The sequence below is a fragment of the Phocoena phocoena genome, chromosome 5 (genome assembly GCF_963924675.1).
Source record: "Phocoena phocoena chromosome 5, mPhoPho1.1, whole genome shotgun sequence".
In the NCBI taxonomy this organism is placed as follows: Eukaryota; Metazoa; Chordata; class Mammalia; order Artiodactyla; family Phocoenidae; genus Phocoena; species Phocoena phocoena.
The window spans coordinates 30,802,680-30,828,328 of record NC_089223.1 but is presented as its reverse complement, the minus strand read 5'-3'; the positions used below and the strand labels follow the sequence as shown (position 1 = coordinate 30,828,328).

Below are 25,649 nucleotides of genomic sequence, written 5' to 3'. Positions count from 1 at the left end.
CCTAGGAGGTCTTGGATAGACGGTTGCTGAGGGTGGCAAGTGAGTGAGTCTCTGTTTTCATAGTTTAAAGGCCCTGCTAGATGCACTTTTACTAGCATCTCCTGTGTAGCAGGTACTGAGACAGGGACAGGGACTCTCTTTTTTGTTTGTTTGCTCTCCAGGAATATGTACAGATGACACTACAACTAACCAGCCCCCAGGGCAGACTGCACTAGATAGATGTGTGATGTAGGCTGGGAGCCCAGAGGAGGTAGTGATTACCTTGATGGAACAGAGGGGAAAACTCTCAAGAAGGAGGTGGTTTTTGAGCCAGTTTTATAGGGACGTATTTTTTTTGATATACTAAAAATATGCTTATTTTTATAGCTTGCAGATAGTAGGTGACTCATTTCGGTTTTTTCTTTTTCTTTCAATGGCTAGTACTTGAAATTTTCAAGACGGTTGAGAAGAGAACTTAGTAGGAATGGAAAGAGGATGAATCAGACAAATTTTTTTTTCCTGAAATTAGGCATCCTGGCCCTTGATGACTTGATAATCTCTGGAAGCTGAGTTACTCATAACATACCCGAAAATGGTCTGTTCACGTTTTTTCCTCCCTTCCTCCGAAACACAACAGATTGCTGAGAAGGGCAGATGCACAAATCTGATGAACTCTCTTTCAATTTAAAGAGTGCCCAGGAGTATTCATTAAATCAGTAGCCGTGGTGGAGGTCTGCTCTGCAGAGCTCTGAGTCCACACTCCTGCCTTTGGGTCACTTATTAAATTAAACATTAAGCACATACCCACCCCGCACAGGCCTTACCCACAAATGATTAAAAAAAACTTCAGAACTTAACTCTAGTCTTTAATTTTTTTTTAATTGAAGTATAGTTGATACACAATATTATATAAGTTACAGGTGTGTACAATATAGTGATTCACAATTTTTCAAGGTTGTACTCCATTTATAGTTGCTATAAAATATTGGCTATCTTTCCTGTGTTGTACAACTCTAGTCTTTAATTTATCTTGTCGTCCTACTGTGTGGTGAGCGCTGAATTGCGTATTGATCATTTCTCCTGGGCATTTACAAAACTCTAATATAGGTCTATCTTAGCATTCACCACAAAGTCTGGCATGCAGTAGGCATCAGTGAACAGATGGACAGGTAAGTGGATGAATAGGGTACTGTCGCAATACTCATGAAAGTCCTGGGAGAAGCAGCGTTCCTGATAAAGCATCCCTGTTTCCAAAGGTCAGATACATAAACCACCCTTTTGATAGCCCAGCAAATCACAGGGTGGTACCTGTGTCCTTGAGGTCCGGGGGAGAAGCCTGGGGTTTCCGCCTTAAGCTCACCACGTGCCGTGACCGGCCTCAGGTCACTTGGTCTCTCTGACTCTTGTTTTCTGAACTGGTTTCTTTAGGACATTAAATACCTGCTTTCTGGTTTCATCTCTTAAACCTGTCTGATAATCCCCTCCCAACAGGTAACCTGTATGACTGTTTCTTCCTCTGGCCTCATGAAAAGTATCATGTCCCACCTGAAACTTCAGCCTCGTGAGCTAACCTTTCCTCCCTATCTTGTGTCAGACTCCCTTGATTTCTGACCTCATTTGTAAGGATTATGGAATGGACATATGGAAGCTGAGATCACAGCATTAAGATTTTGAAAAGTGAGAGATTCTAGTAGCAGAAGCACAGCAAGTTCTTCTCTGAGTCAGTGTATCTAGGATTAGTTATGAGAACAGTCAAGGTTATATGCAGGTACGTTTTTCTGGTAGATAATCCCAGGTGTTTTCTTTGGGGGCATCTCTTCCTAAACCTTGCTTTGCTGGACTCGGAACGCAAACGAATTGTCGTCATTGGCTTGATAGGCAGCGCAGAGTCGAGGCTGTTGGCTAACAGCAGGTTCTGCGGTTCACAGCAGACCACTTTCTAATCCATCCTCCCAGCACCCCCTGCTGTCGGTACCATCCATCGCCCCATTTTCCCGGTGAGGAAACATCACCTCTGTGGTTGAGTGGTTGAGTGTAAGACACTGAGTGACTTCATCAGGCCTGTGAGGGAGCTGACTGCAGGGCCCAGACTCTACTTCCAAGCACTTCTGCCTGCTGGCACATACAATGTGCCACAAGGCCAAATGGAAATAATGTTTCAAGTTCATTGCTGTTTTCACTCACCTAACAGAGAAAACAGAATGTTTATTTTTGTGGATATTAATGCTTTATCCAGCCCCACTGATGCTTCATGAAACGGAGCCGTAGAAATCAGTCTATTTAAAATTTTTGCCCACCCCTCTAGGTTTTTAAGATACCAGCCTGCCCTATAAATAAACATAAAAAGTGCTGTCTACTAAATTTAGTGAAAATCAGTCAACTCCAATGAAAAGCAGAAATTTTATTCATTTTCCAAGTAGAAAATTTAAGTCAGAGGAAAGAAATGTAAGCTCTTCTCTGCAGTTTTATTTATTTTGTTTCTTAGACTTTCTGCCTTAGGTACTTGGCCCCTTCTGATGGAACCACTGAGAAGGGCCTCCACATAGTGCGTGGGGTTTGTAGGTTTTGTGGGATGATTTTGCCCAGTTCCTTGTGTCATGCACTTGGTAAGAATGCATCTGCGCTCACAGGGTGGCTGGCTGTGTAAGAATTCAGTGGACAGATTTCAGTGTCATCTGTCGGGGGAGGTTTAGTGGAGGAATGCCACAGCAGCCTCAATTCAGTGTTTCTTGAGAGCCCACTGTACTCACCACAGTGCCCTATGCTGTTGTCAGATGTAAGAGCTTTATCTTTCCTGTGTTGTGTTTAATTCTCCTGAGGAGCCCTGCAGGGCAGTGGGTTAACACACTGACTAAGAGACAGACACTCTTTTTTTTTTTTTTTCCTGACACATAGTTGATTTACAATGTTGTGTTAATTTCTGCTGTACAACAGCAAACTGACTCAGTTATACACGTATGTACATTCTTTTTTATATTCTTTTCCATTATGGTTTATCCCAGGACATTGAATATAGCTCCCTGTGCTATAGAGTAGGCCCTTGTTTTCCATCCAGTCTGTATGTAATAGTTGGCATCTGCTAATCCCAAACTCCAATTCCGTCCCTCCCCCACTCTCCCCTCCCCCTTGGCAACGCAAGTCGAGACAGACACTCTTTTTTTCAAGATTTTTTTTTTTGATATGGACCATTTTTAAAGTCTTTATTGAATTTGTTACAATATTGCCTCTGCTTTATGTTTTGGATTTTTGGCCCCGAGGCACGTGGGATCTTAGCTCCCTGACCAGGGATTCAACCTGCACCCCATGCATTGGAAGGCAAAGTCCTAACCACTGGACTGCCAGGAAGTCCTGAGACAGACACTCTTGAGTCCAGATCTCACCTCTGGCATTGAGGAGCTGGGAGGACTCTGAGAAGGTACCTGAAGCTGTTCCCTCCCCAGAGGAAAGAGGAGGGGAACGAGTCACTTACCCAAAAGGTGACAGACACAGCAGCACCTTCACGGAATCTAAAAAATCTACATACAGCTGACCGGACTCCCAAGAACATGCTGCCAGGGTGAAAGAGCACCAGACAGCTGCTAGCACATCAGGAGCCACGCAGGGCAGAATTTCAGGAAAAATCCAGCATGGCTCCTGTGAGACTGGAGGGAGATGTGATTACCCTCCGAGTCTGTGACTTCTGCTGCTACGTGTCTGTCCGTCTTTGTGTGCAGCCTCAAGATATGTGGTCTTATTTGAACAAATTCATTTGCCCAGCTGGTTATTCCCCATTTAATGTCATAATCTTTTGTTTCTGACATCATGGAAAAGAGTAAGGTGTCTCCGAGGAACAAAGAAACAGAAAGGATATCATGATGATGTTTGGTTGTCGAATGGATTGTTTTCCAAGAGTTTTGCTCTGGGTCTCTCGTTACCTTGAAATGGCCTGGTTTTCTGTCTGGGTGAATTGCCTATAAAATAATTTCCCATGATAGATATCTGTCTATCCCATAGGTAATACTACTTTAAAGCTAATAGTTAGAAAAGCAACTGAACCTTATGGACTGCTTTTAACCGCCCAGACTTATTGAGTAGCAAAGGACTCACCGTGTAACCATAGCTGAAGGAAAATCCATTTGGTCAACACCATCGCTCACCATATTTCAGCTTCATGCACTTTACAAAATCGATTTTACTGTTCATTTTATAAAATTGCCCCCAGTGCTCGTCAGCTTAAGGGTGCTTTCACAGTTAGTCTGTGCACCGAAAAAATAACCCATGTTTTTATTCTGGTCAAGTCGGATCAAAAGGTGCGTCTTCTAACTTGACTCCCGCAAAACCCGCAGTTCATTCATTTCAGGTGCAAGTGGCAAGGGGTTTTCTGAGGTGAGTCCCCTCTGGGCCCAGGCACCTGCCCACTGGGGGGTGCAGTCCTGAGCGCCAGCCTTGGGGACTCTGAGGGACTCTGTCCCCAGCCCATCCCGAAGCCTCATTTCCTGTCTATACAGTAGACAGGTTTCCTTTTGGGGACAGTTAACAGAAAGCTTCAGCTGAGTAACACAGGTTTCGCCCGTGTCGGGACCATTTTGACAGCAGTGGTTTTAGGCTCACTGAAGTGTGATTACCATCAGAATTGATTTCTTGACAACATCCTCTTTGTGTCCGATTCTCGCAGTCTTTGATTATGCCTGTCTGCTGTCAACTTTTATTACCTGAATTATTTGGATTTTGATTGTCCAAGGGAAAGTCCTCCTCTCAAATTGGTTTCTCTCAACGTCTCTCCTGGGGTGAATGCATCACAGAGAATGTAGACTCATTTCCGTGCGTTTAAGCCAGGGGTCAGTGAGAACGCTCCCGGAGTCCAACTCAGAGGTGTGTGCTTCCCGGCTTTGCTGGGAACAGAGCACAAGTGAAATTGATGGAACCGGAGTTTCGCTCCGATTTGAGGGGCTCCCAAGCTCTCTGGGAACATGACCCAGAGGTGGAAATTGTGGGGACCAGAATAGGACTGTAGACCCATCTAATCATGTATTCCTTGAGTCAGACTAAAGAGCATACCCTTGGTGTTTTGAGTCAGTTTCAGAGCTGTTTGAAAGTGGCAGTGATGGTTCAGGATTCCAGCTTCCTCCACACACTCGGTGGAGAGTGATGTTTTCTGTGCCAGCCTCACACCACCAATTAACTACCTTTTGTTTTCCCCACTGATGAATCCTCTGGATGAGTCATTTTTTTTTTTTCCCTTCTCTCTCACTGAAGGATTTCCACAGCCCCTCCTTGTTTCCGTGAAAAGCAGAGGGAGGCTCCGTTCACAGCACAGACCCCCCCTCCTGCCCCACTGCAAGTCCCAGTCCCTCCCATGGCCGTCCCTCGTAGGGGCCTCCTATCACCTAATTTCCATTTCCACCCCAACACTAGCAGTGATGTTATCTTCAGGGCCATGTTTCACAAAGTTGTTGGGTCCGAGTTCTTTTTTTCTCTCACCTTGTAAGAAGGATTAGACTCACGGGAGTGATGTGGAAGCACAGAGCTCCCATCGACGTGCAGATGCTGGGCCCTCTTCCCGTGGCACGGCCCCTGTGGGTACCTCCCTTCTTAGGGCAACTCCTCCTGGCTCCTGTGAGTGCAGCCCGGGCGGAGCTGTTGTCGGTTGCAGGTACGGGGTCCCTCGAGCTGTCAGCCACTCCCCCCCACAGCACGACCTGCCCAGTTAGGTATAACCTCGTGCGTGAGTCACCTGCATCGGAGGAGCCAGAGTGCGATGAAATACCATGTGCTTGACGCCGAAACTACGTGAGTGACAACAGGGTTTGTTTTGCAGTGTCAGGGATGCTGCAGAATCAGGCAGCACCCGTGCAGGTGCGCTCCCTGACTTCTCTGGGGAGGGGTGTGGAGGGACGCAGGAGAGAGGCTCCGGGGGTGTTCCGGCCACCCTCCTGTCCCCCCGGAAGCCCTGTATGGGGGGTGCCACCGTTCCTCTCCCCACCCCCCCGACCTGGGAACTGGTGTGTGTCAGCCACAGCGGAGAGCACCACGTGGTCTAGGTGTAACTTGGCAATGGCAGCACCTGAACTCACCATTTTCTCCTCCTAATTTCTAAGCTAATTGCTGAGGGCCTTTGCTACATTTTTAATATGTTAAGAACCTTTCAACAGCTGGCAGCTCTCAAAATAATGCAAGTGGTGGGGAAGTGCATTCTTTGGATGGGCAAGTTGCCTCGTGCTGTGCCCAGCCCTGGCGGGTGTTCAGTTTCAATCCCCAGGAAGGCGGGGATGTGACTGTCCTTTGTCAGCGGCAGCGGAACCCAGAGTCCCAGCTGTACTGTTTTCTCACCGTGGGACCTCAAGCAAGTCAGTGCTCAGAGCGTCCCCACCTGTAAAGAGAATTCCACTAGTACCTCGCCCACAGAGTCGCTGTTGGCACTGGATGAGTTAATGTACAGAAAGCACCCATTATTGTTGCTGTTGAAACTACTATTAACATCATTAGCAGCAGCAGTAGCCACGTGCCGTCCCCACCCTTCCCCCCGCAGGGCTGCGCGCTGATCCCCATGTAGCAGGTATTCAGGCAATAAAACCAGGGTCCCCGTAGCTGATGGGTCACTCCCTGCCACATAACCAGCTGTCCCATAATGTGTGCTCTGTGGCCTTTTTCTTCTCCGAGTCTGCCACCGGGCAGCTGTCTCTATCGGGTTTCATTCGCCTTCTAAATATAGTCCAGCCTCATCCTGCCTATCATCAGATTCCCAGGGTGTGTGACTTAGGACAGGAATGGAAGTTGAGAAATCAGCCTTCCTCCTCTTGCAGCAAGATAGTCTTCTGGCATTTGGTCATCTCTGAAGGTAGGCCGGAAAAGTCGGCTGCGGGGCACCTGGTTTTAGGGCCCGATGCAAGGGTGGGTCAGGTTCCTTCCCAAAGCAGCAGGGAAGGGAAGGTGACCTCTCTGCCTTGCCTCACCCCAGCAGTGACCAGCGGACAGACCCACTGGCAGTGGAGGGTTCGTGTCTGCATCCAAGAGGCTGGCTTGGCATTGGCTTTGGGTGTCATGGGATGCTTTGGGAAATTTGAGCAAAATGTGAAAAGGATGCTTCCCAGTTAGTCGCAGAGCTGTAAAGAGTGTCTGGTGTTACACAAAAGCCAGGACCAATTGTCCATGCCACTTGGGCTATCTCCCTTTTTTTTTTTTTTTTTTTTTTTTTTTTTGCGGTACGCGGGCCTCTCACTGTTGTGGCCTCTCCCGTTGCGGAGCACAGGCTCCGGACGCGCAGGCTCAGCGGCCGTGGCTCACGGGCCCAGCCGCAACGCGGCATGTGGGATCTTCCCGGACCGGGGCACGAACCCGCGTCCCCTGCATCGGCAGGTGGACTCTCAACCACTGTGCCACAAGGGAAGCCCCGGGCTATCTCTTGAAGGAACAGTTTGAGACATAGTCGGCCGGGAGACTTGACACCCTGTGTAGCTGAAGGTTCAGCTCTGTCTGATGTGGGATAGATTAGTGCTGGCTTGTTGCCTCTGAGAAGGACGTTAAGGGTTTCCTAATGCAGTGGCCTTTCTGCGTTGCTCTTTTTTTTTTTTTGGCTGCACCACGCGGCTGTGGGATCTTAGTTCCTCAACTAGGGATTGAACCCGTGCCCTTGGCAGTGAAAGTGCAGAGTCCTAACCACTGGACTGCCTGGGAATTCCCCTGCGTTGCTCATAATATGGTTTTCATGTAAGGGAATTAACTGGTCCATTGTTTTCCCGAGAAAACCAGATGGCTGCGCGGCCATATTCACAGGGACTCCTGAGATCTGGGCCAAGCATTTGCCAATCTCACAGAAAAATGAAGAAGGCCTTACCTAGAATGCTGTGTGTTTTTTTCTTGGTAAGCGGGCTTCTGATGTAAAGAGCCTGAGCGGGCAGCCCACGTGTGACTTTGCATCCATCTGTCATTCTCCGGGCGGGGGCAGCTCGGCCTCCTGCAGCCCTGCTGCCCACAACTCGCCCTGTCACGATCGCAGACTTTCCCATCCACTGCAGATTGTGTACTGAACCCATATATCCCCCAGTGAAGCACAGCTCCAGCTCAGAGAGGCTGCCTCACAGCACTGACACGAAAAGACAAACAGAAATCTGCACGAAAAGACAAACAGAAATCTGACTTGCCATGTTATCCATCCAACAAAACAACCACCCAAGGGCAGAGGAATAGATATTCATCACGTCTCAGCAACTCAGCCAGGCCTGTGAGTTCAGTATTTCTAGGTGGATTTAGAAAACCTTTCCTCGGCAAAGCAGAGTCCTCCTGACAGCTCTTTTCACCAGCAGGCCAGCCTCTCTGGGTTAGAACAAAGGGAATCCCACTTATGTGATTTGGGCCGGTAGCCGGTTTTCTCCCTCTCCAGTGGTTTGTGTGCCATTGTGGAAGTTTGAATACTTTTCCATAAGTTAAACAGAACTTTCTCTTCATGCTGCCTGAATTTGCCTTTATCTGTAGTCAAGCTTTGGCTGCTGAGGTGGCCTTTGCCCAGATTTAGCATGAGCAGAATAATACCATCAGCTTGAAAAGAGATTCAGGAGATGATTATGGGATGATTCAGTAGGCTTGTCACCAGAGAATGCAACTGTTATAAAGGGCACGTAGTTTGTTTTTGTTTTCGTTTTTTTTACAGAATTTCTATTTTAGCAGCTGTGTGCCTGTGTGTTTATTACAGCATCTACAATAACGAAACATTGAGAGCACTTTTGTTAGTGTGTCTCGCTTCTTCCCAGTATCGTATTTTTCCAGAATGTTCTTGGTTAATGAAGGTTCTCTGAAAGGGGCGAGGGTGAGAGCCTTACCTGCAGTATAAAGTGAAAAAGGAATATTTTAAGGAAAGTGTGGTTTGATTTGAATTTCAGCAGGTAGGGGAAACCTACTATTTAAAATGCATTTGGAAACTTCAGCCTCTCAGATGTGGGTGGAACATGTTTTTATTTTCTTCATTGAAAAACAAGAGGTGGGCTTAGCCAGATTTCTTGGTTTTGCCAAATCCACCTGAGCAGGCAATGTACTGTATAATTCAATGAGTGCCTTGGGGATTACTCTTAGGCATAATTGTGGCAATTCCAATATTTAAAGGTAAACATGGTATGATAAAGGGTGAGCATTCACATGTGATTTTTTTTAAGAAAACACAAGGCGATGGGAGACGTCGATTCACCCATCGATGCTAACCAGGCAGCTGCCATGACCCAGCACTGACGTAGCTCTAGTCACAGAGAGAACGGGCAGCGTGGCCCCTGACTCACAGAGTTGGCGGTCCAGAGGGGGAGGAAGAGTAGGGGCTTCTTCAAGCACGTCTCCTTGATGAGCCAACCCAGGTGATTGTTTTCGCAGAGCGCAATGAGAGCCAGGATCAGCTGGGCCTCTCTAGGTTCAGAGGCCTGGCACTACCCTCCACCCATCACGTGGTCTAAGTGGGTCACGTGCCTGTGTTTTTACTCATTTTGAAAACATGTGAAAACCACTTCTGTCCACTCTGGGGATGATGTGAAGAGTACAGTTATGATCCACGTTTGATTTTTCAGAAGTAGAATATTCTGTTTGTTCCTTCTTGGTCTGCTGCTTTTCTTACCTTCTTTTTCTAGCCATTGCTAGGAATTACAGGAGAAGACAGGCCTGGGAAGAGACAGGATGGTAAACTCAGGCTAGACATGCTGCTCAGGGATAAACGCTGTGGGGTAGGGTACCCATGGCTGACACTGAGAGGGCGACTGAGTTCAGGGGATGTCAGGTTTCATCGTCCTCTGGTCCGCAAAGTCCAGGCTGTCTGCAGTATGTTCCTTCCTTTGACAGAATGCTGTATAAATGCATGGTGACAGTAGTAGAAGTAGTAGAATATTGCTGTTTACTGAAAGGGATCAGAATTTTCTGGTGACATCCTTGTTTGGGGAAGTACCAGTAGATGTCTCAGGGATGCAGAGGGTGACAGTTTCAGAATACTGATCTTTCATTTTCTGGAGGCTTTATATCATTTCCTTTTTCTTTACAGAATGAAGTTGGCCTACTGGAGTTCTTCCAAAATGTGATAAAAGAAACTAGGGCAGAGCCAAAAAAAGTGACTAGTTGGGTCCTCAACACTTTTCTGGGCTTTTTAAAGCAACAGAACCTTGCCGTCAGTGAGAGGTGAGTGGGGTCTGGGGGTGCATTTTCCTTTCTGGTGAACTCTGTGTCCAGAAGCAGTTGACACAGGGCAGGGCTGGTGTTCTGCCCTCCTTCTTCCCCCTCAGGATCTCCTGACGAGACACAGACATCCCCTTTGAATGTCAGAGTCTAAAGCTGTCCGCCATCCCCTTCACATCTGAAAGCTCATTTATTCCGATCTCTGACCGTCCACGCTGTCCTTTGTACTGTGCTGGGCTGGGGACCTACAGATGAGTAAATGAGGAGTGTCCTACCTGCAGGGCATCCAGGCTGTAAGAAAGCAGACAGTCGGCTCAGTACGATCCCGTTACACCGCAGGTGTGTTCAGGCCACCATGAATGCACAGGAAGGGGACCTTCACCGAGGCTGGGGCGTCCACCAAACTTTCCCTCAGGAGGGAGAGCGAGTTTCCCTCAGAGACCAAGCCCTGAGGAGTTGCCAAGTGGAGGGAGGGTTCTGAGCATTCTGGACCGTAGATGCAATTGTGCGACACTCAGAGACAAGAGGCATGGTGGGCTCAGGAGGCCCAGAAGCTCCAGGGTGCTCGGGAGGGAGCAGGGGAGCTGCAGGGATGGGCAAGGCCACCCGGGAGGCTTCACACGCCTTTGTCGGCAGCTGTCAAAGGCCTGAGAGCACACGCTCACTCCAGGTCCCCTCTGGGGGGATGGGATGGAAGGTGGAGCCGAGGTGGGAAGCCCAGTTGGGTACCTCTTACAGGAGCACCCGTGCGAAACGCCCTGTGCCTGGGCCCGAGTGTGGTGGACCAAGGTGCGGACAGTGTTCTCAACTCCACATGACTCCACCTCCCTCACGCGGGCTTGGGGCGAGATGGAGTGGAGCCTTTCAACCTGGTGGGAGGTAAAGAAAGAGGGACAGGTGGGGAGGATGCCATGTTCCTTTAGGACATGCAGGGTTTGAGTTGCCTGTGGGACAGATGTCCCCCTCGTGGGGTGACTGATAGGCAGTCAGATACATGGGCCTACATCTGCTGGGAGGCATCTGGGAGTGTAAATCCGAGAGTTCTCACTTGTTCAAAACTCAGCACCTGTTAATTGAGACTCTGCCCTATGCTAAGTTCTGTGCTGAGCGTGGGGAAAGCCGGTCCACGAGGCAGACGCGTTCCCCGTGGTGCTTACAAAGCAGCGAGTTGGGTGCCCTGAGAAGGGGGAGAGAAGAGCTGAGCTCCCTGCTGAGTGAAGGGTGAACGGGGCCCAGCAGGCCAAGTCCAGCACACGCTCCAGGCGTGGAGAGCAGCGTGTGCACGTGGCTCGAGGGGAGCCCGAGCGTGGCATCTCGGGGAAGGCAGGGCACGGCCCAGTATAAGCAGATCGTGGACTCAGCAATGTGTAGATGGTACTGGAAGCCATTGGAGCAGGTGAGAGCTGTGGGGAGGATACCGTGTGACCGGGCCTGAGACTCCCTGGACTACCCAAGGAGCATGGGCAGGGAAGGAGGGACAGAACCAGGACCATGGGTGTCGCAGGAGCCAGAGAAAAGGAGAGTGTGAGGAAGGAGAGAACGGGCAGCAGGTTTAAATGTGGGTGTTCATCAGGGACACGCAGGCAGGTGGCGCCCCGCGGGAGGCCGAGCTCTTCTTGGGGAGCGTCGTTGCTGCAGCAGCGCCCACGGCCATATGGGGAAGCAGAGCCGGGGAGACAGGCGTGTGCTGACTGATACGTGAGTCCAAGGAGTCATCTGTTCAGAGAAGTTACCCCTGTGCGATGCTGGCTTCATGTTCGGCCTCTTGCTCGCAGTGTGTTTGCACAGGTACCAGCGTGGCCATGTGGCTCTGTTTCACCTCCTCACGTGGCTTCTTACCAGCCGTGACCTTGGATGAGTCACCCTCAGTGCCGTCACTGTAAATGACAGTGATAGTGCCTGCCTCCGAGGGTTTTTGAGAGGAAAACACACGGCGCCCGTGGGCCCTTAGTGTCCATTTCCTTCTCTATTCCGTGATGGTATGTGAGGTACCAAAACGATGTCCCCCCCTCCCCACCCCGATCCCCAAACTCCCATGGCATCTGTTGCCTGTTTCTTTCCTTCTTGTCCTCTCCGGTTTGACCTCTCTACTCAGAAACTTCAGTCTTCACACTGAAAAGCCCGGGCCCATTCAGGCAGAGTTGATGGAGGAGGTATAGCTGTACCAGAGCCTGAATGACTCTGGAGAGGTCTTCGTGAAGGAGGGGCCAGGCGACATCTGTGGGGAACCAGGGCGTGGGGATGGCAAAGAAGCAGCAGCTTTGGGGAGCAGGGGGAGCATAGCTGGGAGGAGCAGAGGGTGGAAAATGGCAGAAAAGTACAGTTGACCATATGATTGGGGTCGAGCCAGAACATGGAGGGTGTGGAAAGTCGCGGGAGTTGAGCCGTGAATCCGGCACTGGCTGTAGAGCACCCTCTGTGCGGAGCTCGTAGAGAGCCAAGCAGGACACTGGCCTGGCCCTTAAGAAGCTCTGTGTCCTGGGGAGGACTGGACTTGTGCACTAACGCTTTTACCTCAAGGCAGAATGGAGTGCTTCTTGTTTAGAACTAGTCACAGTGCGGTGCAAGTAGAGAGGGACGAGACCACGTTCACCTGAAAGGCTCCGGGAAGGAGTGGTTGGAGCTTTGGGAGGAGATCTAACTCTTAGCTTTAAAATGTGTTTTCCATGTTGCTGACTGATTGCTAGAGTCACTGAATTTCAGTCTCAGCAGAGACCTGAGCTACCTCTGGTTCAGCTCTTTCATTTAGCAGAGGAGGAAATCCAGGCCCCTAGAGGTAAGGTGCACAACTGCTCAAACCGGAAGCCAGCCCCCTGACTTCCAGACCAGTTTCTCTATATGTTGATCTATGACATGAGGGGTTTGCTAACAACCATTTTAGGAGCTTCTACAGGAGCTGAGATTGATAAATTAGACTGTCAAGGGAACTTGGAGCCTCTGGTATTTATCCAAACAGTTCGTAAGCACTAGAGTCTTAAGAACTCCAAGGGGGGCTTCACCTGGTAGCACAGTGGTTAAGAATCCGCCTGCCAATGCAAGGGACACGGGTTCGAGCCCAGGTCCTGGAAGATCCCACATGCCGCGGAGCAACTAAGCCCGTGCGTCACAACTACTGAGCCTGCGCTCTAGAGCCTGCAAGCCACAACTACTGAAGCCCGTGTGCCTAGAGCCCATGCTCCGCAACAAGAGAAGCCACCGCAATGAGAAGCCCACGCACCACAACGAAGAGTAGCCCCTGCTCGCCGCAACTAGAGAAAGCCCGTGCGCAGCAACTAAGACCCAACACAGCCAAAAATAAATAAATAAAATGAATAACTTTATCAGAAAAAGAAAAAAGAACTCCAAAGGCACCAAACTCTAAATAAAAGTGTGCTTGGTTGTTCCAAAGTCAAGTAAGGAGGAAGCTAAGCAACAGTTCTGTGCTAGAGTTTATGTAGAACAGGAACTGAACAGGAAGCAGGCTCTGTGTAGCAGCTCTCACAGCCTACAACCTGTCTCACAGTTCAGACAACCATTGCCTGGGCTGCATATACCAGCCTCACCTTGGAGCAAACATTAACCAGTGAGCAACCTCGGCAGCTGGGCTAACGTTTCCAAAGCCTAGAAGGGCAGTAGCTGCAAAGCTAGCAGTAGTCTCACGATGACACCAGGCAAGGGACACTCCAGAGGTCACGTTGGCAGGAAGTGATTTTGCAAGTGAGCGTCCATCTTTAAAGACCTCTCAGAAGACTGGTGTTTAAAGGGTCTGGCCAGAAAAGTGCTTGTTGAACTTGGCTTTTTCATTATTTTGAGCATATTGCTTTTTTGGTTAATAACTCATAGCTATTCATACCAGGTTTGATTTAGTTAGGAAAGTGGAAGTTACTGATTCCCTGACCAAATATTTCCTGGTAATATCAGGCAGGTGCAGCTGTCCAGTTGTTCACTCCAGCCGAGGGCCTGAACTTCCGGGTCAGCTGCGGGCAGCAGCTCCTGAGGCGCTAGGAAACCAGGGAAGGCCTTTGAGCTGAGAAGGGGCTGAGGCTGACAGGAGGATTAGTCCGGCAGCGTGATATGCGGGGCAGCGTCCAAGAATGGGATGTAGGAGGTGGGAGCCTGCTAGAGGTCACAGCCGCAGGCCTGTTTGTATACAGCCTGTGAGCTAAGGATGATTATTACCTCGTATATTTAGAAACCAAAACAAAGAAGACTACATGACTGAGACCAGGTGTGTCCCACGGAGCCTTAAATATTTGCTCTCTGGCGCTTTCCAGAAGTTTGCCGACCCCTGGCTTAGAACATGTGTGGGGAGACAGGAGCCCGGGCCACTCCTCGCCAGTGGGAAGAGGTGGAGGAGGGCAGTCAAGGAGGGGAAAGAGACTGGGAGGCCCAGGGAGAAGGCGTTTTCTCAGGGGGTGCAGCAGGGTGGGAAGCTGTTATGTTTGGTAATTAGTGAGGGGAGGTGATTTTAAAAGAACAGCATCTGCAGAGGGATAGGGTTGGGATCCAAACAGCAAGGGCAGACAGTAGCCACTGATGCTCTTCATTGGTAAAAAATAATAATAAGGTCAGGCCGAAGCAAGTGACTGCGAGATCACTGGGAGGCACTGTCAAGACAGGGCAGATCCGAGCGCTCGTGAAGGTGTGGGGTTAAAGCCGCAGGAGGGAGGAACCCAGCGTCCGAGTAGGGTGCGTAGCAGTGGCAGGTGATGCAGGCAAGAGCATGGGTCCAGGGGGCTGTCTGATGGAAGAGGAGGAGGCGGGCACCCCAGAAAATTCTGAGCCTTCCATCAGCGGGTGACCTTATGATGCGGGAGGTGAGGGTCCGTGCTGAGAAGGGGCGTGGGAAGGAGGCGCTCTAGAACAGCAGCTTGGGTGGGAGTGCCAGGCAGGGGCGCCGGGACGTTAGCGAGGTAAACAGCAGGATTGCTGAGCAGCCACCTAGGTGTCCGTGTCTCCCTGTCTTTCTCCGCGAGCCTCTGTGTCCCATGAGCTTGGGCCTAAAATGAGCTCAGGGTTTGCGACAGGCGGCACATTTCACAGGAACGGGGGTGGCTGTGGAGGTGTCAGGGTGTCTGCTTCCAGAGTCCAGGCTGGAGATAGAGTCGTGATCCCATAAGAGCTCTAGGGGACTGGGTGAAGTTGGAAGGCTTGAGAGATGCCATTTCCCTTCGTCTGCAGATGCGCCGGGCTGGGGATGGGAGACTAGCCTTCCACGTCGGGCTCTTCTTTAGTGGAGACACACCCACGGCCCAGAAACCAGTGTGATCTGACAGCAGCCAATTGTGCTTCTGCTGCCGTTCTGTTCCAAATCGGCCGATTTATTTAACCTGATGAGGGGGGCCTTTGAAGGCCAGGGTGACAGGTCCTGATCTTTGTCATCGTCTTACTGGAGGTGAGCCCTGGCACAGCTGGAATTAGTAGACACAGTGTCCCAGCCATCCCTGTTGGGGGGAAGGAGCCTGTGACACAGATACTGCTGACCTACTATGTGTCGAGCACAGTGGGTACAAAAGGGCGATTGAGAAATCCCAAGTCAGTGGAGGTATTTCATAGTGAATGAAGGTCATTGGATGAAAGGCAAAGTATTTTTAGTCATGCTGTACTCTATTTGTGTCCTTCTCTGTCTTCACATCCCTTTATCATCAGCTCATGTGGGAGTGGGGACCCTTTTGTTTGCAGGCTTGAGAAATCTAGTTCAACCTCAGTGCTTATTACAGGTTCTACACACAGTCTACACTCTAACTGGCCTTTATGTTTACTAGGATCGTAGAACATCCAAGAAACCCGAATTTTTAAAACAACGTGGATTCTTTATTACTTGTCAATAGGGTGGGAAGTTAGAGAAAGGGTGTCTTGATTTCCCAGCCCTCTGACCCTCATCCTGCTGAGATTTAATCAGGGTGGTCCAGACACTCTGCAAACCTAATATCCTCTTGGAATGATCTTTTATCCATACTTCGGGATAAGCAGACATTTGCAGGACAGTGGGCCGCCTCTGTGTGTCAGCTGCCTCACGTGAACAGCCCTGTGAGGTTTCACTGCACCTGAGTCAGACCCGGTGCACTTGCACTCGGTTGGCCTGGAATTCCAGGAAATTGGCGCAGGGGCTAAGCGGTAGTTTCCTTTTTACTATCTAAGAGCTTAACAAAGAAATCAGTAGTGAGTAATGGGAACTGAGACTTAAACAGAAGGTGTTTTCAAGTAGTGTTAAAAGTTCCAGAAGCTTTCGTTTACACAGACACACTAACGTGCTATTTATAAGTCGTTCCAGTCTATTTAAAACTGGTCCCCTCATGCCCTCCGACAGACAGCGTTTCATTAGCCTAGTTGCTACATGTGTTTAAAAGTAGCAAAACTGTGTATTTTAAAAGAAATAATCTGTAATTCAGTCTTTTCCACTAATCCTAGGCACTCACCGCCCCCCTCACCCCAGAATGTCAATTAATGACACTTTATGCCTTTGGTTGCCTCTCCTCCTTTTATATCATGGGATCTTGGCAAATAAGTCCCTTCCTAGAAGTGTAGGCATAATGAATTCCAGGCCCTTCTGTGAGAAGCTGTTGAGAGCCTGCGGGAGAGAGCAGTTTGTGGATGCCCATGAGGATGGCTGACGACATGGCTGGTAGTCACTGCGTCCCTAAAAGACAAGTTCTTACGATTAAAAAGAATTTATATTTGCACAAAAACACTCGAAAACTGGCCTTGTTAGCGGTTTTGTTTGAAGTAATTTTTAGGCTGATCTTTCAATCGAAAATATTTAATTACTGGGTTTTGGTTTTTTTCTCTTCTCGTCATGGTTCATGAATTCTGCAGCCACCTCCTTTTTTTGACTAATTAAACTGAGCAGTTGTCTGTCACTACAACTTCTGCCAAACTGCAGTTATTGTTGGGTAGTAAAATAAAGAAAAACAACACAGGTCACAAAAATGTGTTCTATCCTAAAGTACAAAATAACTAAATAACATAGAGCCTAACTGGCCTGTTACTTTTATTCCTGGGTGTGGATTTGATTATTCAAACCTACAAAATCACGTGCTTTGATTTTAAATAACCATGAATGCATACACCGACAGAGTGAAATGTACATGTTTCTTCTCTCCTTTTTGGGGCTGCTAGTCCTGTCACACCCTCTGCCCTGGCTGAGCTGCTTGACCTGCTGGACAGGAAAGCCATCTCTTCATCCGCAGCTAAACAGGTATGTCCCCACCTCCCAAAGGGTCCGACCACCCTGCCAGCCCCGTACATGTTTTATGTGAAACTCAAATGCCATCACTAAGTGCATTTCATCTTTGAAGTTTTAAATGCTTCTAAGGGCTATTTTTATACTGAGAGGTAGAAACATTTTATTTAGCAAATGAAATAAAGCCAGTACTATGTATGACGCAGGTAATTTGCTTCTCATCTTTGCTAACCAGACGGCGTAGTTGTTTGGCTTTGCCCGGAATGTTTCCCAAACATTTGTTTATGTGAAAGGTGGGCCCTGAAGCTCCTGGGGGCTTTGGCCTGTGCGCTTCCCCCGTGCCCTGTGTGGCCGACACTGCTCCCTGGCCCTTGTCCTCCCTCTCCTGTCCTCTGCAGCCTCCCACCCAGTACCAGGGGCTCGTTTGTCTTGTCACGTGGTTGCCCCTGAAAGTCAGTCTTCCAGCAAGAAGGGTGAGGCCAGACAGACTGCCTCCCACTTAGTAGATCAAATTTAACACACAGGCCCAGTGTGTGAAAACCCAGACAAATAGCATCCTCGTCAAAGGCGGCCTTCCGCCTCATCTCCAGCCCCACCTGACAGTCTCAGGTGGGCGCAAGGTCCCTGGAACTCAGAAAACTCTTACAAATAAGCACCCAGAAAGATAAAGAACACCAAGGCGGCTGCCTGATCTCGACTTGAGATATCACAGCTGTCAGTTCTTCAGCCGGTAACTTAATGTTATTTTAATGGTGCCTTTGGCATTTAATATTTATACATGTCCTCAGTCGTGGCAGGTTACATAGTGAGGCTTTGGAAAAGCGGCTGCTTTTGGCTAATTACGAGGCACCATGGAGCATACACCCAGCTCTGTGTTGTGAAACTGGGGATAGGAACTAATAAAGGCTCTGTTTACCCACCACCAAGTGAGGCTGTCAAGTATAGGGACTGCTCCACATTTAGGAAAGGGTTTTGGTTGCCTGGGTGTCAGAGGAATACAAATGTTTATGAGAGTGCTCAGCAGTAGCAGAATGGTTAGATGGCCGGAGGGCAGAAAGAAACTGTATATACACGTAAGAGCAAATGAATTGTTGCATTTCAAACCAAAGAGGAAAAAACCTTCCCCTTCCTACTCCTCCTGCCCCAGCAAAGAAAACCTAGTGCAGATAATATGTTAGGTTCAGAGGGGAGAGACTAGGACTGCCGGGGGATGCTGACAGCTGGGTTCAGATAGAGATAGAGACATTTTTGGATTCTGTTGGCTTCTAGCGTGTTTAAAGGAGGTGGGGTGAATCCTGGCTTCTGTAAGAACCAAAATAAAAGTCTGATTGTGTGTCCCATGAGGGCATCTCCCTTATACACCATTGCCTTAGGGGATTTGCTTTTTAATTTTTCTACCTTGTTCTGTTTTTTTAAAAAATCACTGATTTTCTGGTGGAAAAAAAAATGGTATTTGTTCATTGTAACAACTTAAGTAATGCTGAAAAATATAAAGATTTTCCACTTCTACCACCTTGAAATAACTACCATTAATACTGGGTGAACGGGACTTCCCTGGCCGTCCAGTGGTTAAGACTCCGCGCTTCCATTGCAGGGGGTCTGGGTTCAACCCCTGCTCGGGGAACTAAGATTCCACATGCTGCACGGCGTGGCCAAAAAATTTTAAAAATTAAAAAAAAAAATATTGGGTGAGCATCATCCCAGGCAGCTTCCTGTGCACACATACAGTTAGCAGGGTGGATTTGTGGGCTGGGCAGACAGGAGGTTAGAAAAATAAGGCTTTTGAAAATAAGAGGTTTTAGCGTACTGTTTTTTAGTTTTATTTTTTAAGAAGCCTACAGTTCATTGGTTTTTAGTATAGTCACAAGGTTATAACCATCACCACTATCTAATTCCAGAACATTTTCATCACCGCAAAAACATAACCCTGCATCCAATTAGCAGTTTCGCCCCATTAACCCCTTTTACCCTAGGCAACTGCTAATCTACTCTCTGTCTCTATGGATTGGCCTAGTCTGGACATTTAAGATAAATGGACTCATACGATATGTAGCCTTTTTTGTGTCTGGCTTCTTTCACCTAGTGTCATGTTTTCAAAGTCCATCTATGTTGTGTCAGTACTTCATGCCTTTTTATGGCTAAAGAGTATCCCATCGTGTGGGTAGAACCACATTTTGTCTACCATCCATCAGTAAGTGGACACTTGTGTTGTTTCCTGTTTTTGGCTCTTATGAATGCTGCTGCTGTGAACATATATGTACAGGGTTTTGTTGGCGCATATGTTTTCAAATTTCTTGGGGCTGTACCTATAGGAATGGAATCTCTGGGTCATGTGGTAGTTGTATGTTTAACATTTTGAGGACCTGCCGGACTGTTTTCCAAATGGGCTGCACCATTTTACAGTCCCGTCAGCCGTGTGTGAGGGTTCCAGTTTCTCCACATCCCCGCCAGCCCTTGTAATTGTCCTGCTTTTTGATTATAGTCATCCTAGTAGGTGTAAAGTAGTAGCTCATGGTGGATTGATTTGCATTTCCCTGATGACTAATTACATTGAGCGTCTTTTTTATTTTTAGAGTCTACTGTAAAATGTAACACATAAATGTGTTATAATTATTTTTTACTGAATTTGACAGAGGAATCCAAATAGGCCTTAGGTTTTAGAAACCCTGTGAGGCAGAAACGACTCTGGTTCCATTGGTTACTGGTGTTTCCTCTGACAGAACTGGAAGAGGTTCTACTAGTGACTGAATAACCAGGAGATGAGAAAGAAAGTTGACTGAGAAAATGACTCCTAAGGATGACAGATACGCAGAAAGAGTCATCCTGCCCTGAGAACGTTCTGAACTCCAAAGACTCTCCCACTTTACGTCTGATTTATTATTAATCCACCTCTTGCCATCCGGCTCTCCTTTCCATGACTGTCCATTATTTTCATCCCTGACACATTTCACTGCACCTTCCCCCCAGGTGTCCCAACAGTGCTTCTGAGGTTTACAAACCTCATCCCCTCAGCTCCCTGGGCCCCAGGGGAGTTAAGAGGTTGCTGCCATGAGGCGGCCCTGTCTTTCAGAAACAGAAACTCAAAGATTATTTATCACCATGAGCAAACTCCTGGTAACTGTAGACAAAAGCACCCGGGCTCCTCTCACAGGATCCGGTTCCGTCTAATGAAGTAGCCCCCGTCTCCTCCCCTCGCCAAGGACAGGGCACACCAGACTCCCACCTGCAGAATCACAACACCCCTGCAGCTAGCATGCCAGGGTCCTGAGCCTCTGGGGACTCGGAGGCCCCGGGCGCCGTCCAGACTGCTGGCCAGCCAGGCCCCGGGGGAAATCACCCCAGACACCTACGTGTCTCCTCTGTGCGAGCCTGGAGTAGGTGCAGACGGTCCACCGTCTCCCAGGGATTGTCCCTCTAGTGCTTCCTGTGGGACCAGGCTGGACAGGGATTCCACAGAGATGGAAGTCGAATTTTACCATGTGAGTGTGCCATTTAAGCAATTTCCTCCTGTCTCCTTTGGGGTCTACTTTAAACAGAAATCACCAGAAACCTTTTAATATAGAAAATGCTACGTCGTGCAGTAAAACTTACGAATGATTTGATGTCTTTTTCTCCGTTTTAGTGCGTCATTTCTTTGCACGTTTTCCTGTGCCCTGCTTCTCTTAAGGGCCTAGATTGACGTCTGTGCCTTTCTAGAAGAATGACCTTTCACGATACTTGCCTTTGCCCAGAGGAGCCCCCTCTCTGTCTGTCACCGCTCCCTCCCTGCCCTCTCCCTGGAACAGGTCTTTCCGCCACCCTCTGACCCTGGAAGCCCCAAAGAGGCAGGGACAGGCCAGGAGCCTGTGTGCTCTCCTTTTGTCCTTCCCTCCAGATTCTTTAAAAATAGCTTTAGCTAGAGAAATGGTTGGGTAGTAGTTAGGAGGGTGTGTGCTCAGTCACCAGGAACTGAAGCCTGAGCTTCCACCCCATGTGTCAGAGCTGGCTTCGGTGGTCGGGGTGTGATCGGGGGTTCCCAGCTTGCAGTACTCCCTACCCTGGTGGCCATTTATTAACCCAGATGACCGGCCCTGCACCAGGACCCCCTTGTGATGTGGTCTGTCTCGGGTGAGCATCAGGCCTGGGAGGCGCACGCCTGGCCAGAAACAATTGCACTTCGATAGCACTTCCCAGGGTGGTGATTAAACACAGACAAAAGCTGAGGATTTATGCCACAGCACGAGGTTGGCAAGCACAGAGCCACGATGTCTGCAGCCAGGAGGCCAGGGGAGGCCGCAGAATCTGGCCTGGAGGCGGCCGGGCCCCGTTGAGTGGCTCCCGCCCTGCTGGGCTACAGCCAGGAGGGCACAATCTGTGCCTTAAATAGGAACAAGCAGAGGATTGGATTCTGGAATCCACTGTGTCAGCCCAGGGGTGCTAACTTGGGAAGTGAGTAAGCTGATGTGTTCTAACTCTGGGAGTGGGAGAAGCCTGCAGCCACTGGGCATTTGCTCTGGAGGCTGCTGAGGTGTGCTTCCCTAGGTCACTCCTTGGTACCCCTCCCCACTCTCTCAGGGAGCAGCCAGCTTCTCTGCATGTAAAAGCATCGTCCCAGCATTGTCCTGCTTTTCCTTCTGAAAGGTGTGGTTTGGCCTTGGTCCCTGACTGCCTCATTTGCCTTTATTCTTGTTATTTTGGCCCAAGCAGATCCAACCAGTGTTTGGGCCTGTCGGGTCCCAGCTGTACTGGGTGCCAGGCAAAGGCTGACCCCTGGGCGGCCAGCTCAGCTCAGCTCTGCACTTTCAGCCACAGTGGCTGCAGGGGCCTGTGACCGCCAGGCATTCAGCTCCTCCCAGGCCTGGGCTGCAAGCAGCATCCACACCCGCCGGGCTTTCCTGTAAAGCGTTGCTGCGTAGATTCTCATAAATCACTCTTGCAGGTGATTTCTGTTACAGCTAGGGATCTGATCTCTCTTGAGATCTCCATTCTCTCTTCCTGAATGTTGGACGTTTTCAACTAGAAACTTTTTTAGGAGACTCTGCAGATGAACAAAATAAACACTGGTCAGAATCTACTAGTAGGGGTCGTTTAAGTAAATCATGATGGATATTGGATTTTGTTAATACAAGAAGGTACTTCTGTAATCAGTGAAACAGAAGCAGGTTACAAATTGTATATGTGCTGTGATCACAATTACGTTACAAAACAGAAAGAAAACCATGGAAGGGAAAATACTAGAATACTAACATTGGTCATCTTGAGGGGATGGGAATTGGGTAAGATTTCTCTTTGTCTTTTCTGTATTTCCTTCCTTATTTTCTACAGTGAACACATATTAAATTTTATAATTAGGAACAGTGTTTTAAAATTGTAAGTCTTCAAGAGAAATAAATCTATCAGGGAAAGGGGGCAGAGAAGCTCTTCAGACGCTGAGTCTTATCCGCATCACAGATTGTCTGTTCTCTGGTTCCTGTGCTGTGGGCACGCCATCAGTACGTCCGCTGAGAGCAGGGGAGGTTCTTACCCGCTGTGTGCCCCGCTCTCCTCAATGCCTTTCTCATTGTCAGCTGAATACACGGTTGAAGAATTGAGTTGGAGGCACTTATGTTCAGTATTTTTCTAAGAGCGGGGACAGGTCTGCGTACGCAGCCAGGGCTGTGTGGTGATCGCCAGAGTGTGCCCTGTAGGTGCGCTTTCGGAAGGATGCCCCAGAGACGCCTCTGGGCCACAGTCACCGTGGGCGCCCGACAGCCAAGCTGAAGGCACACTGCTCTGGGCAGAGGGGCTCCTGGCTGGAAAGTGCTCAGTGCTGACTGCTGGCTGAGATGGAGGCTAATGGGATCCCCTCCCCTTCCAGCTCACACTAGAGAAACAGACACTGTGGAAAACTGCCCTGGGACACCCCTTCTTTACAAATATCTTCCTCTTTTTCCAACTTTATTAAGTTTGGGAATTGGTTATCTTTTTAAGTAGAAAAATACCCACGCCGTCAACTGCTAATTATCCGAGCCAGGTTCGGAGCCACATCCCCCTGTGGGGATGGATGTGGTAAGCCTTGGGCCCCAAGGATTGTGATTTATGTTTTTCGTTATTTTCCATTCTGTATCTTCGTTATGGGCCCCTCCCTCTCCCCCTCCCTGAAAAAACTCCCGTTTCCCAGCAGAGGCCAAGTTTTCATGACCCCCTCTAAGTGCAGTGGTTCCCTTTTGCAGCCCGTGTGGCCCCATCCTTCACCAACATGTCACCGCAATTAATTCATTCTGTGGCACTCCCGTCAGCAGGGGCCCTGTGAGTGATCATCTTCTCACACTCCCCGCCCTCCCTGCTGTGCCCTTGGAGTCGGCGAGTGGGGACGACCCGTCTCCGCCAGCGTCTCCACCGGCAGGGTCTCGGGCTCTGTTCTGAGGGCACAGTTCAGCGCGGGGAGGCCCCGGGTGTGTCTGCATGCAGCTGGGAATCCACTGACTGCTCTTCCACCCCAGCAAGTGGAGCTGGCAGAAGAGCTGACCCCGCCCCTCTCTGCCCACAGGTGTTTCAGGAACTGTGGAGGAGTAAGGGCAAGACCCCAGCACAGATCGTTGCAGAAAAGAAGCTTGAACTGATGCAGGATGCAGAGGCGCTGGAGCAGCTCTGCCGCTCCACGCTGGAGGCACATCCTCAAGTGGTACTTAGCCCCTCGGGGGAAGGGGGTCTTCACGCGCAGCGGCAGGTGGGCAGGGGGTCGCCGGCGGAGGCCCAGGGCCAGGGCCGCCTGAGGACTCAGCCAGGAGCCCCTCTGCTTCTCCCCCTTACAGCCCAGCGGTGCCTCCTCATAATGGTTGGCCCGGTTTCATCAATAATCCCCCAGTTATTTTTGTCAGTTTTAAGCTAGAATCAAGAGATGAAATTAGGTGACTATTGGAAAAATACAGCTTTTCCTAGAAGGAAAATCCCCCCCTGGAGCTTGATCTCATGGAGTTTCGGTTGAAGGGGGTGTTAGCAAGTTTCGACCTCCCGGGCCTGCGGCCCTCTCCCCAGGTTGCCGAGCTCTGCTTTGTAAGAGGACCTCTCTATCAGGAAGCAGCAGGCAGCACTGCACAGGGGCAGAGACAGGGAAACACTTCAGTTCCGTGCCTTTGAGAGCTGGGAAGAAAGGCAGAAGGGAAAATTATTTGTAAATTACGGAGAAAATCCTTGACAGGAACATAGCTGGAAATCAAGTCATTCTGTGTTCTGAGCGTAGAACACAATAGAAGAGCTAAAATGAGGCGCATCCCTCCCTCCCCAAGTCTAATCATACTGTCCAGAGAGAGTTTTCAGTGGGGAACAAAATTGCTTTCAGAATGATACCACCTGCCCATCAGCTTGCGGGGACACTAACAGCTCTGTAAAGAGCTCTTGATAAGGAAAATGAGCTTGTGCAGGGTCTCGGCAATCTCCATCTTCCAGCCTCATCTGGAGTGACTGATAAAGATACACTTCTAGTTTCAGACTCAGAATGCAGCACTGCGCAGATACTCGCAGACACTGTTGCCAATCAGAAGCAGGAGGTCGGGCGGGTGGCCCTGACGCGGTGGCTGTCTGACAGGCACTCAGCGCCCCCTGCCCTGGCCCTTCCAGCCTGCCAGCCAGGCACTCCTCCACCCAGATGCTCGGGGAGCATTGCCATCTCGTGGCTTTGTCTTCTAGCAAACGAGCTTCTTGGCAGGGAGTCGGGGGAGGAGAGCCCGCTGAGCCCCCGGAGGGTCAGGGGGCTTCACGATCCGGCACCCGGGTCCTGTGCACCGGCTCCTCAGCTGTGACACGTCACAGTCCTCACTCCCTTCGAATCAGGAGGCGGGGTAGCAGACACCTCCTTTGCCAGGAGCCCAGAAACCTCCTCCGAAGGTCACCGCCTCCCCTTTTTCCTTTTCTCACTCTATATCTAATACAGAAAAAAGAAACTGAATTTAAGTTTCCATAAACGTAAACTTGATTTAAGATTTTTAGGCGAGAGCCTCTGTTTTCTTCTCTAAAATAATTTGTCTTTAAAGGTCACGGATGTAAAGAAGGGAAACCCCAGGGCCATAAACAAACTGATCGGGTTGGTCCGAAGAGCGACTCTCGGCCGAGCAGATCCGACGGTGATAAAGGAGGTGCTGGAGAGGCAGCTGTCGTCGTGACGGGTTCGGGTCCCCCTGCCACGGCCGGGCTGGAGCCTGTGCGCTGACGTCCTAGGCCCCAGCCAGACGCCCCGCCCGACCTGCGCCTTGAGGTGCAACCTCCATGCAGACCAGGCCTGGCGCCGTTGCTTCATCGACATCACACGCTTCCGGGGGAGGTGCAGCAGCGGTGAGAAACAGCACGTCCTAGTGCGCGGTGACGCCGAGCTCAGTGCCACAGGCTGTTTCAGATACTGTCACCACCCTAGGAAAACGTTTCATTCCACAGG

The 25,649-nt window shown here is 49.6% G+C and overlaps 1 protein-coding gene across 1 annotated transcript in view; it reads left to right on the top strand.

The window, feature by feature from the left end:
- The window catches only part of GATB (glutamyl-tRNA amidotransferase subunit B), a 72,619-nt gene extending 47,239 nt beyond the window's left edge, over nt 1-25,380 (top strand). The window contains exons 10-13 of the mRNA XM_065877205.1: nt 9,968-10,101; nt 17,197-17,275; nt 23,769-23,903; nt 25,252-25,380. Of these exons, the coding sequence (XP_065733277.1) occupies nt 9,968-10,101; nt 17,197-17,275; nt 23,769-23,903; nt 25,252-25,380 (477 nt within the window). The remainder of the gene's footprint in view (nt 1-9,967; nt 10,102-17,196; nt 17,276-23,768; nt 23,904-25,251) is intronic.
- Nucleotides 25,381-25,649: the final 269 nt, after the last annotated feature.